The sequence below is a fragment of the Lates calcarifer genome, linkage group LG2 (genome assembly GCF_001640805.2).
Source record: "Lates calcarifer isolate ASB-BC8 linkage group LG2, TLL_Latcal_v3, whole genome shotgun sequence".
Taxonomy (NCBI): domain Eukaryota; kingdom Metazoa; phylum Chordata; class Actinopteri; family Centropomidae; genus Lates; species Lates calcarifer.
Genome location: NC_066834.1, coordinates 1017008 through 1030003, shown reverse-complemented (window position 1 = coordinate 1030003; position 12996 = coordinate 1017008). Strand labels below are relative to the sequence as shown.

Here is a 12996-nt window from a genome sequence, read left to right as displayed (position 1 = left end):
AATACCTGACCTGTGAGATTCTCCTCACCACATCATGAAGCTCTGCATCTCCTGTTGTCAGAAGCTTTTCCTGTAGTTTATCTGCCCACAGAAACCAAAGGCTCCAGTCAGTCAGCAGTTAATGAACTTTTGTTAATTTAATAATCTGTTATTAGCAGTTGCATCGTTAAGCTCTTGAGTGTCTTCTCTGTTTATTTTTTCTTACTATTGTCCTCTGGATAATCTCATACAGCACTCATCCTGATGGTCAGAATATGTATTATTAGGGAAATGGCACGTTGACACACACCAGCAGATGGAAATCTTTAACAAACTACTCTGTCTCTAAATTTCCCAGCACAGTTTGACTGAAGAGGAGCGGGTAGATCAGAGGGGAGGGAGGGGCAGGATACTGAAGTACAAACAATGGTCAGCCACAGTGAATCACAGAGCCCCTCTCAAAGACCTAAGATAAGCAGAGCAGATTAAATAAACAGATAACTCTGAACGCTTTAAGAGCTGCGGATAGAATATGCTTGCTTGATGGAGGGCCTCTTAACTCTGCATTGCTCAGTGCACCATGGCAACTTCAGAGCTTTTTCACTGTTGCGGCTATGAAAGCGATTTTACTGCATCAGGCCCCAGAACAATTTTCAGCCTGATACATACACAGGTGTTTAATATTGATGGGGGATACTTAGTAATCCACCTCACATGCAGGCGGGGTTACATGTACCACACTGATAGAAAATGTCTCTGAACTGCTGCTGATGTCTCGCTGCAGCTCTGATGATCCTCAGACAGTGAACCAGAAAGGAGGAACTCTTTCGATGCAGTACCCACAGAAGGGTGAGGGGAAGGAGCTGAAGATCCTGGTCCAGCCTGAGACCCAGCACAGAGCCCGCTATCTGACTGAAGGCAGCAGAGGGTCAGTGAAGGACCGCACTCAGCAGGGCTTCCCTACTGTAAAGGTAACCGTTAACCCCGTCCACCCGCCTCTGTAGTCAGAGTTTGGAGCTCGCTGCTGTGGCGTGCCGTCGTCCAGGGTTAAGTTAAGTTGATGACTGGGTTGTTCTAGTGTTTTGTTTTGTAAATGTAGCCGAGAGGTTTGAACTGGATGAAGAATCGTCCTCTGTGGACGACGAATATCCTGCAGCCAAAGTGATCAACGTCAGACTTGAAGACCGCTGCAGGTCAGAGCAGCACTAAAGGAAAGGAGAGGGTTTATGGCTGGGTGACAGTCAAGGAGAATTACTGTGCTAGCTGTAACACCAAAGATGCTCATGCTGATGTGATCCTTTAAAATGCAGAAATCTGGAGCTTGAGAGAGAAAGGAAACGCCTTGAAGACCAAGGAAAATGACTGTACACCTGTAATAACCGTAACTCAGAGTCAGACGAGCAAGAACAGACACATTGTCTTGCATTTGACCCTTATTTTGGCCAGTTTGATGATCATGTGAGCCCAGGAGCTGATCTGGACTCGACTCAGCGTGAGTTCTGCTGGATCAGGTCCTGGCTTGTTTGTACTGTCGGAGTCCAGATTCAGACGTCAGAAACAGAAGGTAACAGCAGAGGATAACAGACACAGGTGGCTGACTAGATGGCACAAGACAGTGGAATTAAGGTGGGCTCATAAGCAAGCCAACACTCATAGAGGAAGGTGTGAATTGGCAGGACGGGTGAGAGTCGATTTTTTTTAATGGGTGGATGCCAAAATGCACCAGAGGAACACACTGAGGGCCCCTGCTGGACAGGTAGGGGAATACACTGAGTTAGCTTCAGGTGAAGAGATGAAGCTACAGCCATGACAGGACAGGATGTTACATGACAGGATCCTCATCATGCGCGTTTTGAAAGTTTGTGGTTTATAAATGTCTGACAAGTCTGTACTTCAGTTTTTACAGAATGTTCTTACTCTGACCGACAGAACTCAGACCTTCTGCTGATGTTTTTTAATTCCTTCTCTGTTTTTCACTCACACAGCTGGAGGGTGTGAACGAGCCGGTGGTTTTGCAAGTATTTGTGGGAAACGATGCAGGGCGTGTGAAGCCTCATGGATTCTACCAGGCCTGCAGGGTGACCGGCCGCAACACCACGGCCTGCAAGGAGGTGGACATCGACGGCACGACCGTCATCGAGGTGTCCCTCGATCCAAGCACCAACATGACACTGGCGTATGTACTTTTCTCGAGAGTGGTTGGGTAATAAACCACAAACAGCCTTTTCCTTTCAAGTGTTGCTTTTATGTGCCCAGTCATAGATGATTCAAATCAGTTGCTTAATGTAGCGCCTGTGTAACAGACCCATGTGAGCTGTAATGTAGATAAATATAGAAATGTTGGGAACATGAGTTACCATAATGAGATGCAGTGTGTTAGTTGTTGTGTACAGTGTGTAACGTTGTCTCTCTGCAGGGTCGACTGTGTTGGGATCTTGAAGCTCCGTAACGCTGACGTCGAGGCTCGTATCGGCGTTGCCGGGTCCAAGAAGAAGAGCACACGCGCTCGGCTGGTGTTTCGTGTCAACATCCCCCGTTCAGATGGATCAGTGCTCACGCTACAGACTCCCTCATCTCCAATCCTGTGCAGTACGTCATCTTCCTCATGTTTGTCTCTGTGGACATGATCGTTATATGGTTGGTTGGACCGCTGAAAAACACACAGCGAGATCAGTGCGACATCTCTTCACTGTCCACAAAGCTGGTGTAAAATGTTGTCAGATTTGTCAAAGACAGAAAAACGAGGTGTTAGATTGTAGATATTTCCAGAGGAGTAGTGTGGCTCGTGGCCAGTTTAACCAGTGTAACCAGTTTGAGTAAAATTCAAAGTTTAGAATAGGCAAAACAAACAGTTGACCTGTAACCTACTTAGTTAATAATTAGCATTCATTCTGTAAACTGAGGCATTTTCTCCTCTTTTAGCAGCAGAGGTCCTGTTTCTCACGTTTGATGTAGCCTCAGGTCAGGAGACTTTGTCTTTTGATGTCAGCATTTGGAGACAATGTGTAAAGATTCCTTCAAGCTCGAGTGTTATTTAATAATGCGTACAGTATGAGGGTGTGGTTGGTTTCATAAACAGGAAAGACGCTTAGGGCCATAAGAAAGTTTCTGTGTAAGTGGATTTGGGAGAGACAGGGGAGAAAGAGAAGGAAAGGACGAAACAATAGAGGTGTGTGGACTTCTATTGTTTACACAGAGCCAGCGTGCAATCCAGGGAAATACCTTTCCACAAAACAAAGAAAATAGTAATCCCCCCTGGCATCTGTTTATGTGTGTGTATGTGAGTGTGTTTCAGTGTCAACATATTCAAAGACCTTTGGACCAGTGAGAAATATCCAACTTTTAATAAATACATGTATTTCAGTGCCTCCATGAGCATATGAGCCAAAGGTGCAGCTGCTGTGGTTTTTTAATCATTGAGATTTTATCAGTTAAATCCAGAAAAAGGAGAAAAGATCTTTGCAGATTCCAGGGTCCAAGAGCAGATGTTTAGCATTTTAAAACAGGCTGCTGCTGATGTGTTGACCCTAGAGATACACACTGACCATAGACAATAACTGTATCATGTTGAAGTGTTGCTGAGGAACTCTGTGAACCACAAAGAAGCTTTAACCAAATGCCCAAATATAAAATACAGTTATGATAAGTTTCTCAGTGGTTTTGTTTTTGATTAAATACAAAAAAAATCAGTCAATCTATCAGTGTTAGTTTTGAATGTTAAAATACAGGTGAAATAGATGCTGTGCTCCTTTAAAGAGCCTAATTTACTGTCTAACTGCAGGGAATGTGTTTTCTCAGAGTATGAACTATAATGTTTTTATGCATTGTGACATTAACATCTTCTTCTTCTTAAAAAGATATCCTCGGGTTAAGACCAGATAAGTGCTCAGGTCTTGGTTCTTTCTCTCTTTGTCTTTTCTTTCATCTGTTCGTCTGCTCGGTTTCCAGCTCAGCCTGCAGGAGTGCCTGAAATCCTGAAGAAGTCACTGCACAGTTGTTCAGTGAGGGGCGGAGAGGAAGTCTTCATCATTGGCAAAAACTTCCTCAAAGACACCAAAGTCCTCTTTCACGAGAATGTTTCTGGTAAGAAATCAGTCAAATGTTTTTGGTCATGGATGTTTTCTGTTCATCCATTTTTAATGCGGTTTGTTTTTCCCCCTAAATCGACTCCTTCCATCTTCTGTCCAGATGAGAAATCATGGAAAGCAGAGGCTGAAATCGACATGGAGCTGTTTCACCAGGTAAAATGTGACTGTGTTTGCATGATTTTTGTACCAAATGATTAATGCCAGTTATTAATGAGCTGAGTAGATAGAAGGAGCCGTTCCAGATTTGTATGGGGCTTATAATCATGTAATCATCTTAAATGGCTGCTGGTTCAAAGGTTTGAGTAGTCTCATTGTGCTCTGACCTAATTACACTCAGCCTCTGAGTGTTTGCTGAGTGTGTCTCAACAGTCCAGTTTAAACCTTTGCCCTTGTAAACAAAGTGGTCAGAATGAATTGATAATCTGTTAATAGAGAAGGTTTTTGTCCTTTTTATTAAAGACAGTTTGGAGTTTTGCTCACGTTCATTATCTCTGACTGAGACGTTCAGTCCACATTTTTAAAAACCTGCACTGAGGAGGAATCTCTGTGTAAATCCAAGTGTAGCAAGAAACTCTGGTGAAATATTACTAATTTAATAAAATTACTATTCATTTATTTATTCATCATTTTCTAATCGACTCAGCCTTCGACTCAGAGTAGAGGAGTGCAGACAGACTTCCTGTTGTTCCCACTGTCGCATTCGTTCTTCTGCTGATTTATTTTTTATTTCATCGTCCCCAAGAATCACTTGATAGTGAAGGTTCCTCCGTACCAGAATCAGGCCATCACCTCTGCCGTGTGTGTGGGAATCTATGTGGTGACGAACGCTGGGAGATCCCATGATGTTCAGCCTTTTACCTACACTCCAGATCCAGGTTGGTTTTGATGGGCAGACCAGTTAGATAGCAGCTAACCCTCTGATTACAAAGTCTTTATTCACAAAATACTCTTAAGGTTTTTCAGCTCTTTGTCTACTTCAGTCCTCCACTCCACATTCAGCCTCCGTCCTCATAACGTGGCTGTGATGAAAGGATATTCATGAAGAGTTTTCTTGTTGTTGATTCTGTGGAATCTGGGGATTTTTGCTTTTGCAGCAAAACATGATGTTCCTGTGAAGAAAGAGGCGCCTTCTCCAGTGAAGACTTGTACTTTTGATGAACAAATTAAAGGTTATTTTCCTTTTGTTATTATTATATTATTATTATCCATAACCATGCTTGTTTCCTGTAGCTGCATTAGTTTAAAAAGAGAATAAGATCTAACACGTCCCTTTCTCTTGCTCCTACAGTTCTTGACAGTGCCTTGATGCCCTCAATGTTGCCTTTAGTGAAGAGAGAGGATGTCACTCCGATGGAGGTGACCAGTAATCTCCAGTCCTCTGGAGTATTTAAGGTGATGTATTCATCTGTTACCTCAGAGAAGGTCTCAGGTCTGGTAACGGAAACATATTGAGATCATATTTCAAATGAAAAATCCAGTTCACCTCAAACTGTTGTTGTGGATAAATGTTTAATGATCAAAGATGTCAGAGTGGTGGTGTACGTCCTGAAACAAAATAACGTTCACCTTTTATCTTGTGTTTTGTGTTGCCAGCAGACCGGAGAGCTGTGTCCAGCCCAGCAGACCCCAGACATGACTGCAGCACATCTAAATAAAAACAGACCATTCTCCAACAGCCTGTCTCAGCCTGCAGGGGAGCCTGACAAAGGCCAGGCTCCTGTTTTTACCAACACTGAGCCCTTGAGCACCATCCAGAAGCAGGACATTGCTGCCAGCAGCTCCTTCTCTGTGCCTGCAGACTCCCTGCTCCAGCAAGGCTCCCAGCAGTTCCTCCTGGAGCCCAGAGAAGGCCTCGGGCAGGAGAGGCCGGGCAGCAGCTCCGGAGCTGTGGGGAGGATGTGTGGAGAACCTGCACCCCAACAGCAGCTGCCGCTGTTCCCTCCAGACGAAGTGGCTCAGCTGGAGGAGGCGGTGAGACAACTTAAAGCCAAAGGCTTCTGTAACTTACCGCTTCAGTCTGACAGCTCCATGGCCAAACAGCAGCAGCAGCACATCCAGCACCAGCAACAGATCCAGAAACAGCAAATTCAGCAGCAACAGCAGCAACAGATGCAGCAGCAGCAGCTTCAGCAGCAGCAGCAGCAGCAGCAGCAGGTGTTGGAGAATTTACAGCAGCAGCTGTTTCAGTCCCAGATTCAGATGCAGTGTGGCATATTTCAGGACGCCTCCCAGGGCAAGAACGCAGAGCAGCAGGGCCCATCACAAGGAGTGGTGCCAAACCAGGGATCTCTTTTTCAGCAGGCCCAACAGCAGCAACAGCAGCAGCAGCAGCAGCAACAGCAGCAACAAGCAGCTCTCTTTCAGCAGGCAAATGACCTACTTTCCATTCAGACCAACTTCCTCCAGCAGACACCCTCTCACCCTTCACCACCCATGTTCCACAATCCCAGCCCTTTGGCCGAAACTCAAGATCCACAGGGGGCTCTGTTTCAGAAAGCGTCTCAGGAGCAGGTCCAGGCCGCTCTCTTCCAAAACACCATGACAGTACTACAGTCTCCGGAGCAGCAACCCTCAACCCCTGGACTTTTCCTGCCCCAGGCCTCCCTACCCACTCAGCTCACTACCAGCACATCTCAGCAGCAGCAGCAGCAGCAACAGCAGCAGCAGCAGCAGCAGCAGCAGCTGGCCTTCCTCAGCGCTCTACAATCCCCTGCCTCTGAACCACAGTCAGTATTTCAGGCTCAGACCCAGCTCTCCCCGATCCAGCAGAGAAGCCCCATGGAGCAGCAGCAGCCCTCCCAGCCTCAGCCCCACACACAGCCGACCCAGCAGGCCCCCCTGTTTCAGAACATCTCCCCTCATCCATCTGCAAACACACTGTCTCCCAGCCAGCAGCAGCAACAGCAGGCGGGCCTCCTGTTCTGCAGCAACAGCCTGTCCCCACCAGACCAGGCCTCCAGCCTCCTGTTCAGCAGCCAGGGCCAGATGCCTCCTTTGACCAGCAGCAGTCTAGTTTCTCAAGAGCCCCAGAACCCCTCTCTGCTCTTTTCCCAAGCCAGCATGGTGACGGTGAACCAGCAGGATCGCTCTGAGCCCATGGCCCTGGGGAACCCCACCGATCCACGACAGCAAGTCCTGTTTCAGGAGCAGCAGCCCATGCAGCTGGGCGGTAGCTCCAACAGCCGGCAGGAGCAGCCCGTGGGCCTCTTCATGCCTCAGTCCAGCATGGCCTCTCTGCAGGGGGGACTGGCTCAAGAGCTCGCACAGTCAGCCATGTTTGCCTCGCAGAACGGCGTGGCAAACCTCCAGACGACCACCTCCTCCCCCGTTCAACAGCCAGGAACTCTGTTTCAGACTGCAGTGAGTGGGAGCATCAATCAGCCCAGCCAGCCTCAGCAACCCGGCCTGTTCCTTTTTGGGATTCAGAACGGTAAGGACTCGATCACCGAGGCGTGAAACAGAAATGTCAACAAGTTCAGAAAGTTTGAGTGAAAACCAGCCTGTACCAGATTAACAATGTTTTTTCTTTAAAGTGGATATAATCAGTATTTCTGTCAACATGACTACTCGTACATTAAAGATGCCACTTGTGGTGGCGAACCCACAGAGATTTATAAATCCACTGTATTTCCCCTCAGCTCAGTGTTTTGGTTTTTCAGCCCACAGCTGCACTGTTCTGGTTAACTCTCACTGCTCTCATCAGACAGCTGTTGTCAGCTGTAAAAACCCACTGTCAGACACAGTTAGCGACTAGCTGGTGAACATTTAGCAGCTGAAGAGTCACATGTGTTTCTCAGGAGTTGGCACAGACCAAAACAGAGCTAAAAGGAGCGTGCACTTATCAGGTGGCCAGAAACACAACTCCAAATCAGCACTACATTGTTGAGTTCACAGCTTGTTTCTGCTGCCCCCAGGTGGCCAAAATCACTTAATTAAGTTTAATGTGACATGAAGGACAAGACAGCTAGCCAATCAGAAAGTAAACTTTCATGGTTGTTTGCTCCCTTTGACTCATCTGCTCCCTCCTCACAGGTTGTGGCCAGTTGATGAACACTCCTGGAAACACACTGTCGGATCAGATCATCGCCATCAGCCAGTCTGGTCAGAACCAGAGAGAGAGTGAAGCACACATCCAGTCCCTGCTCAGCCAGTCCCTGTCTCAGTCTGGGACCGTGCAGAGCAGCATGTCTGCCTCTCAGAACATGGAGAAGATCGATGACCTGCTGGTCAGCCTGCAGGAGTCGGGCAGCAGCTTAACTCGTTCATACTAACCTGCACACAGGTTCGCGGATTTGTCCTGTATTTTTTACTGATGTACCTGGAATAACTGTAAAACATGGACACAAAAAGTCAAACTGTCGTCTACTGAAAATTAGACCGAGGTGAACATGTATGACAAGTGTCTGATCACCAAATGTTTCTCTGCTAACTCATGAATCAGTCCCTTCAGAGCTGAGGATTTATTAGCAGAGAACTGTGAAGGTGAGGTGAACATGGTCGTGTGCTGCTGGCCTTACTGAGCCAGTCTCTCCCCAAATAAAAATGGCTGAATAAGTGTCATAAATGTTAATGGCAAACTGGAGAAATGAATATCCAGATAGTGAACTCAGTGAATTTGGTTTAGAGTGAATGTCTCTTACTGACTTAATGACTGACTGACCTGTATTTGTCATTATGGTGGAATTCAAGCCTTTTCTTCAGAAACTTACTTTGAATTCACTGAACGTGTGAAGTTTTGTTGATATGTGTAAGTAGACTGTCAGTGATGTTATCTGCACCATCTGTTCGGTTCTTGTGGTGTTTTCCAAAGTGTTTAGTGGTTTCCATGAATAGTGTTCCCTTTAATGCTTCTTTTTGTGTATATATAAATATATATTTTGTTGCATGGAGAGCAGAGTGTGTGGTACAGTGGCAAGGTTAGGACGGACTGTGGTATGTATGGTTGAATACGTCAAAGACGTGGAAGGGAAACGCAGGAAGTGCAGTGAAAGAAGGTTAGAGAGGGAGAGAGGAGGAGGAGGAGGAGAGGAGAGGAGGAGAGGAGAGGAGAGGAGGAGAGGAGGAAGCAGGGAAGTAGAAGATTGCAGATATAAACAAACGTTTTCTACACTGATCTGATGTGTAGTCACAAACAGGTGTCATTTACAGCATGTGGGTGCTTATTGTTCTAATGTAGCAGCTAGCTTGCGTCTGATAGTATGAATGAATGGACTCTAGCTGTCTCTGATAGCCCACACAGTGATGTAGTAGTTCTCAGTAGGTGAAATAAGGAAAGCAGACGTGTGTTCAGGCTAACATTTAGTCTGCATTCATCCAAAACAAACTGTGTCAGTTTGCTACTTTTTACAGCAGATTCTCCTTTAATACATTACAGAGAGATGACTCTTTAACAAAGTGTGGTGGTTAAATCTAACAAATACTGGCTGAGACTTTTTTACATGTACATTCAGCACTTTATGATGCTGTTCTTTGTGACCACTTCCAGTGCAGTCAAACAGGAGGCGGCTTCTTTATGTCAGCCTCCTCTTCCTCAGTGTTTACAGTGAAGTAGATTCAACATTGTCATTACTGCTCTGTGTTCACATGTCAAGCAGAGTCGCAGAAATATCTCCACTACAGTTCACTCTAAGCCAGTATCAGTGAGTTAAACATAACCGCTCGTCTCTTCGCCCGCCGTGTTACAACTACTACTTTTCATCCCCGAAACCTAATGCATTATTTATTCCTGAAAACCAGCTCAGAGATCTGGACAAATGAGGAAAACTGCAGACTATTATTCATTTCAGTTGACATTTAACTCTTTATTTAAATACACATATCTACAGTAGAGAGAGAGTAGAATGTAATATAGTATATTAATATAATTGTGTGTTTTAGTGTCATTTTGATGGCATCATCCTGCGTCAGGCACGCATGAACTGGAATAGTATTCTTAAACCAGCTAGAAAAGAGCCTTTTTCACCAGTTTTATTAATGTGATGGGTTTAGTGAATGTTGAGGAGAAGCAGTAATTTGCTGGCTACAACTGTACATTACACATCTCATCTAGAATAAGGTATTAACATGCAGGAATAGTTTTACATGTTTTCTGTACACGTTCTACAGATTTCATGTTTCTCCTCTGCAGTTGGCCGGTGGCCTCAGGACCAAAGTTTGACTCGAATCTCGCTTTGCATTCATCCTGATGACAGGCCAGTTTTATGGCTCGTGAGCTTTTCTTTTCTTTTTTTCTTACCTGCAATTTAACTTTAAGAAAAGTATAGACATAGACTGTTTTGCCTCCTAAATATAGATGTCCTGCTGTCACTCTTTCTGTTTGTTTGTTGTGTTGTTTTGGAAAAAAAAAAAGAAAAAAAAGTTTGTGTCGTGTTTAGTTTTACTGTGTTTGCATGAACAAGGGGCTGGTCTCTGACGATGACAGAATTAGCTCAGTTTATTGCCTTGTTGTCTTGTTTTCTCTGTACAGTTTGTTAGAAACAGAAACACAGTTACATTTTATACACTTTAAAATCAGAGACAGCCGTTTGTTTTGTGATAGAGATGATGTAAACTTGACTAATGTGACTTGTGGAGCTGCAGAGCATCAGTTTGAGCAGGTCGAGTGGTTTTTAAAGGGACCCTACTCCTGAAGGAAACCTGACTTTGGAGAAAAGAGCTATCTGTGATTGGCTTTCTTCAACTTGTGAAATAGAAGAACTGAGATTTCCAGTGTTGAGTATTTATGATTTTATTTGTCTTTGTTTGTTTTACAAAGTTTTTATCGGTGTAGTACCTGTGCCTCTTCTCGGAGAAGCCTTTCTAATTTATTTGTGTGTTGGTTTTTATCTAAATTGTTTCCTGTTAATCATAGTCGTGTTCAGATCTTTTTCCAGCTGTACTGATTTGTGTTTCGGCCCCAACACTCTGAATAATGTATACATTCCTGTGATGAATTAATATACACCCTAATGTATATATCATGTGTTAGTTCAAGGCCTGTGATTGGAGCGACGGCCCTGTAGTCCTTTTCGACCACATAGATAACAGCAGGGAAAAATGGCACCAAATTTCAACAGTTTTTACTGTTAAAATAAAGAAATCCTTCATAACAGGACCAACAGATTTCAGTATTTTTACTATGAATATAGTACTGAATGTGATTATACAGCATGGCTGTAAATGTCTCGCTTCGATCCAGAATGTTCTTTTATACACATACTGGGGAGGTAATTACTTTTTTGAAATTACAGTTTCCTCATTTGTATATTTACAATGTAACTGGAGATCAGAAATGTATAGGAGTGTTACTCTTTCTGCAGTCATTACTGAGGATGTGGAAAAGAGGCTGGTTGTTGATAAAAGTTCTCATATTTTTCTCAAGATACTACAAACTCTAACTTTCTCTGTTTCCTGCAATAGAACAAGTGGCTTTCTTTTAACATTACAAATTAATTTAACATCAACAAACTGCGTTTGCTATCACAGGTGTTTAAACGGTTCCTTTTATCTGAATGTCTCTTCAGACTCTCGTCTACGCTGTACATGTGCCTTGAGGAGATGTCGTAGTGTGGAGCAGATCGATGCTTTACCATTGTTGTCTGTTTAACAGCGCGCCGGCCTCGCCGGTGATTATTAGTCCTCATTAACTAGAATGTTTTAAGCCATAAGACTTTAAATGTGCTTTAAATGCTCAGTGACCAGGTAAATGTGGTTGTGGTTGATAAATGTGTTGTGCAATTTCTGTCATGCATCTAACTTGTTTGTACTGAAGTATCCATTGCATTTATGTTATACAACGTAGATGCAGACAAATTTTCCTCTGAAACTGCTATGCAGCTAATATACTGTAAATGTAGATCTGTTAGTTTTTGAATATATATTTTTCTATGTAGCTTCTCCCATTTTCAACATAAAGGAGAAACCAAAATAGACGTTCTCTGTTATTTATGCTTGTTGGAATATTTTCTGATGCTTTGAGTGCTGCCTGAAACTGATTTTAAATCTCAAACTCAGTTAAATTGCAAATTTGGTGAGACAAGGGTCACATAATTATTGGTCAGTCTTCTTTATTCCGCTCTTGCTTGTAGGGTTTATGTGGAGGTTTGTGTTATACCCAGGCTTCCTGTTTACTGGTGCAGTGGTTCCTGGTCTGTGTGATTTCTCTCAGGGCCTCTGAGTTACCAGGATTTCATGTGATTCTCACATCAGCATTTGTTTGTCTTGTAATTTGGGCAGAGTGTGAATTAAATTCCAAAACAACATTATTCAGTGTCATTTAGCCCTAATTTGTCCTGAGTCTAGTATGATCACTTTCCAAAAACCATGTGTTTACTCCACACATCTGTAAAGTCTCACTCCTAGCACCAGAGAACCACTCTGCTAGTAAACTGCTTTTTTTTTTTTTTTTTTTTTTAAGTCCTGGGAATAACAAGGGGGAAATTTTGCCTTTTTGGTTCTAACCATGTGAACAATTGTCAAATAATCACCCTTGGGAGAAAAAACTTTCTATATATTTTGCTTTTGTTGGGACATTTTTATTCTCTTGCAAATAAATTTCTGTAAACTTGCTGCTATCTATATTAAACATATATATACTTTGAATGTTCGGCCTTTGAGCTTTTATTTCATGATTTGACCTGATGATCTTCAATTTACATTTACATTTTTGTTTACTATCACTGTTCTTTAGCACCGATATACCAAGACAAATTCCTTGTATGTGCAAACTTACTTGACAATAAAGTCTGATTCTGATTTATAACGGGTGTGTTATGAAAACTGTCCATCTAACTCCACGATCTTTGATTATTATTACTGTTATTACTGGTCAACATTTCTTGTGGACTAGTTGCACCATTATATCAAATACTAATTCTCAGGAATCTGTGAAAGTTAATTGTGTTAACAGTGGATAATGGTGACCCCCTGACCCTCTTTATGGTGCCAGCAT

At 43.6% G+C, this 12996-nt stretch overlaps 1 protein-coding gene across 5 annotated transcripts in view; it reads left to right on the top strand.

The window, feature by feature from the left end:
- nfat5b (nuclear factor of activated T cells 5b) overlaps window positions 1-12807 on the top strand; it is a 29438-nt gene extending 16631 nt beyond the window's left edge. For all 5 annotated transcript variants that reach the window (XM_018687549.2, XM_018687548.2, XM_051073513.1 and 2 more), the window contains 10 exons: window positions 764-950; window positions 1965-2155; window positions 2396-2568; window positions 3928-4062; window positions 4168-4220; window positions 4810-4942; window positions 5162-5236; window positions 5356-5459; window positions 5664-7497; window positions 8100-12807. In XM_018687549.2, the coding sequence (XP_018543065.1) occupies window positions 764-950; window positions 1965-2155; window positions 2396-2568; window positions 3928-4062; window positions 4168-4220; window positions 4810-4942; window positions 5162-5236; window positions 5356-5459; window positions 5664-7497; window positions 8100-8338 (3124 nt within the window). In that variant the 3' untranslated portion in view covers window positions 8339-12807. The remainder of the gene's footprint in view (window positions 1-763; window positions 951-1964; window positions 2156-2395; window positions 2569-3927; window positions 4063-4167; window positions 4221-4809; window positions 4943-5161; window positions 5237-5355; window positions 5460-5663; window positions 7498-8099) is intronic.
- Window positions 12808-12996: the final 189 nt, after the last annotated feature.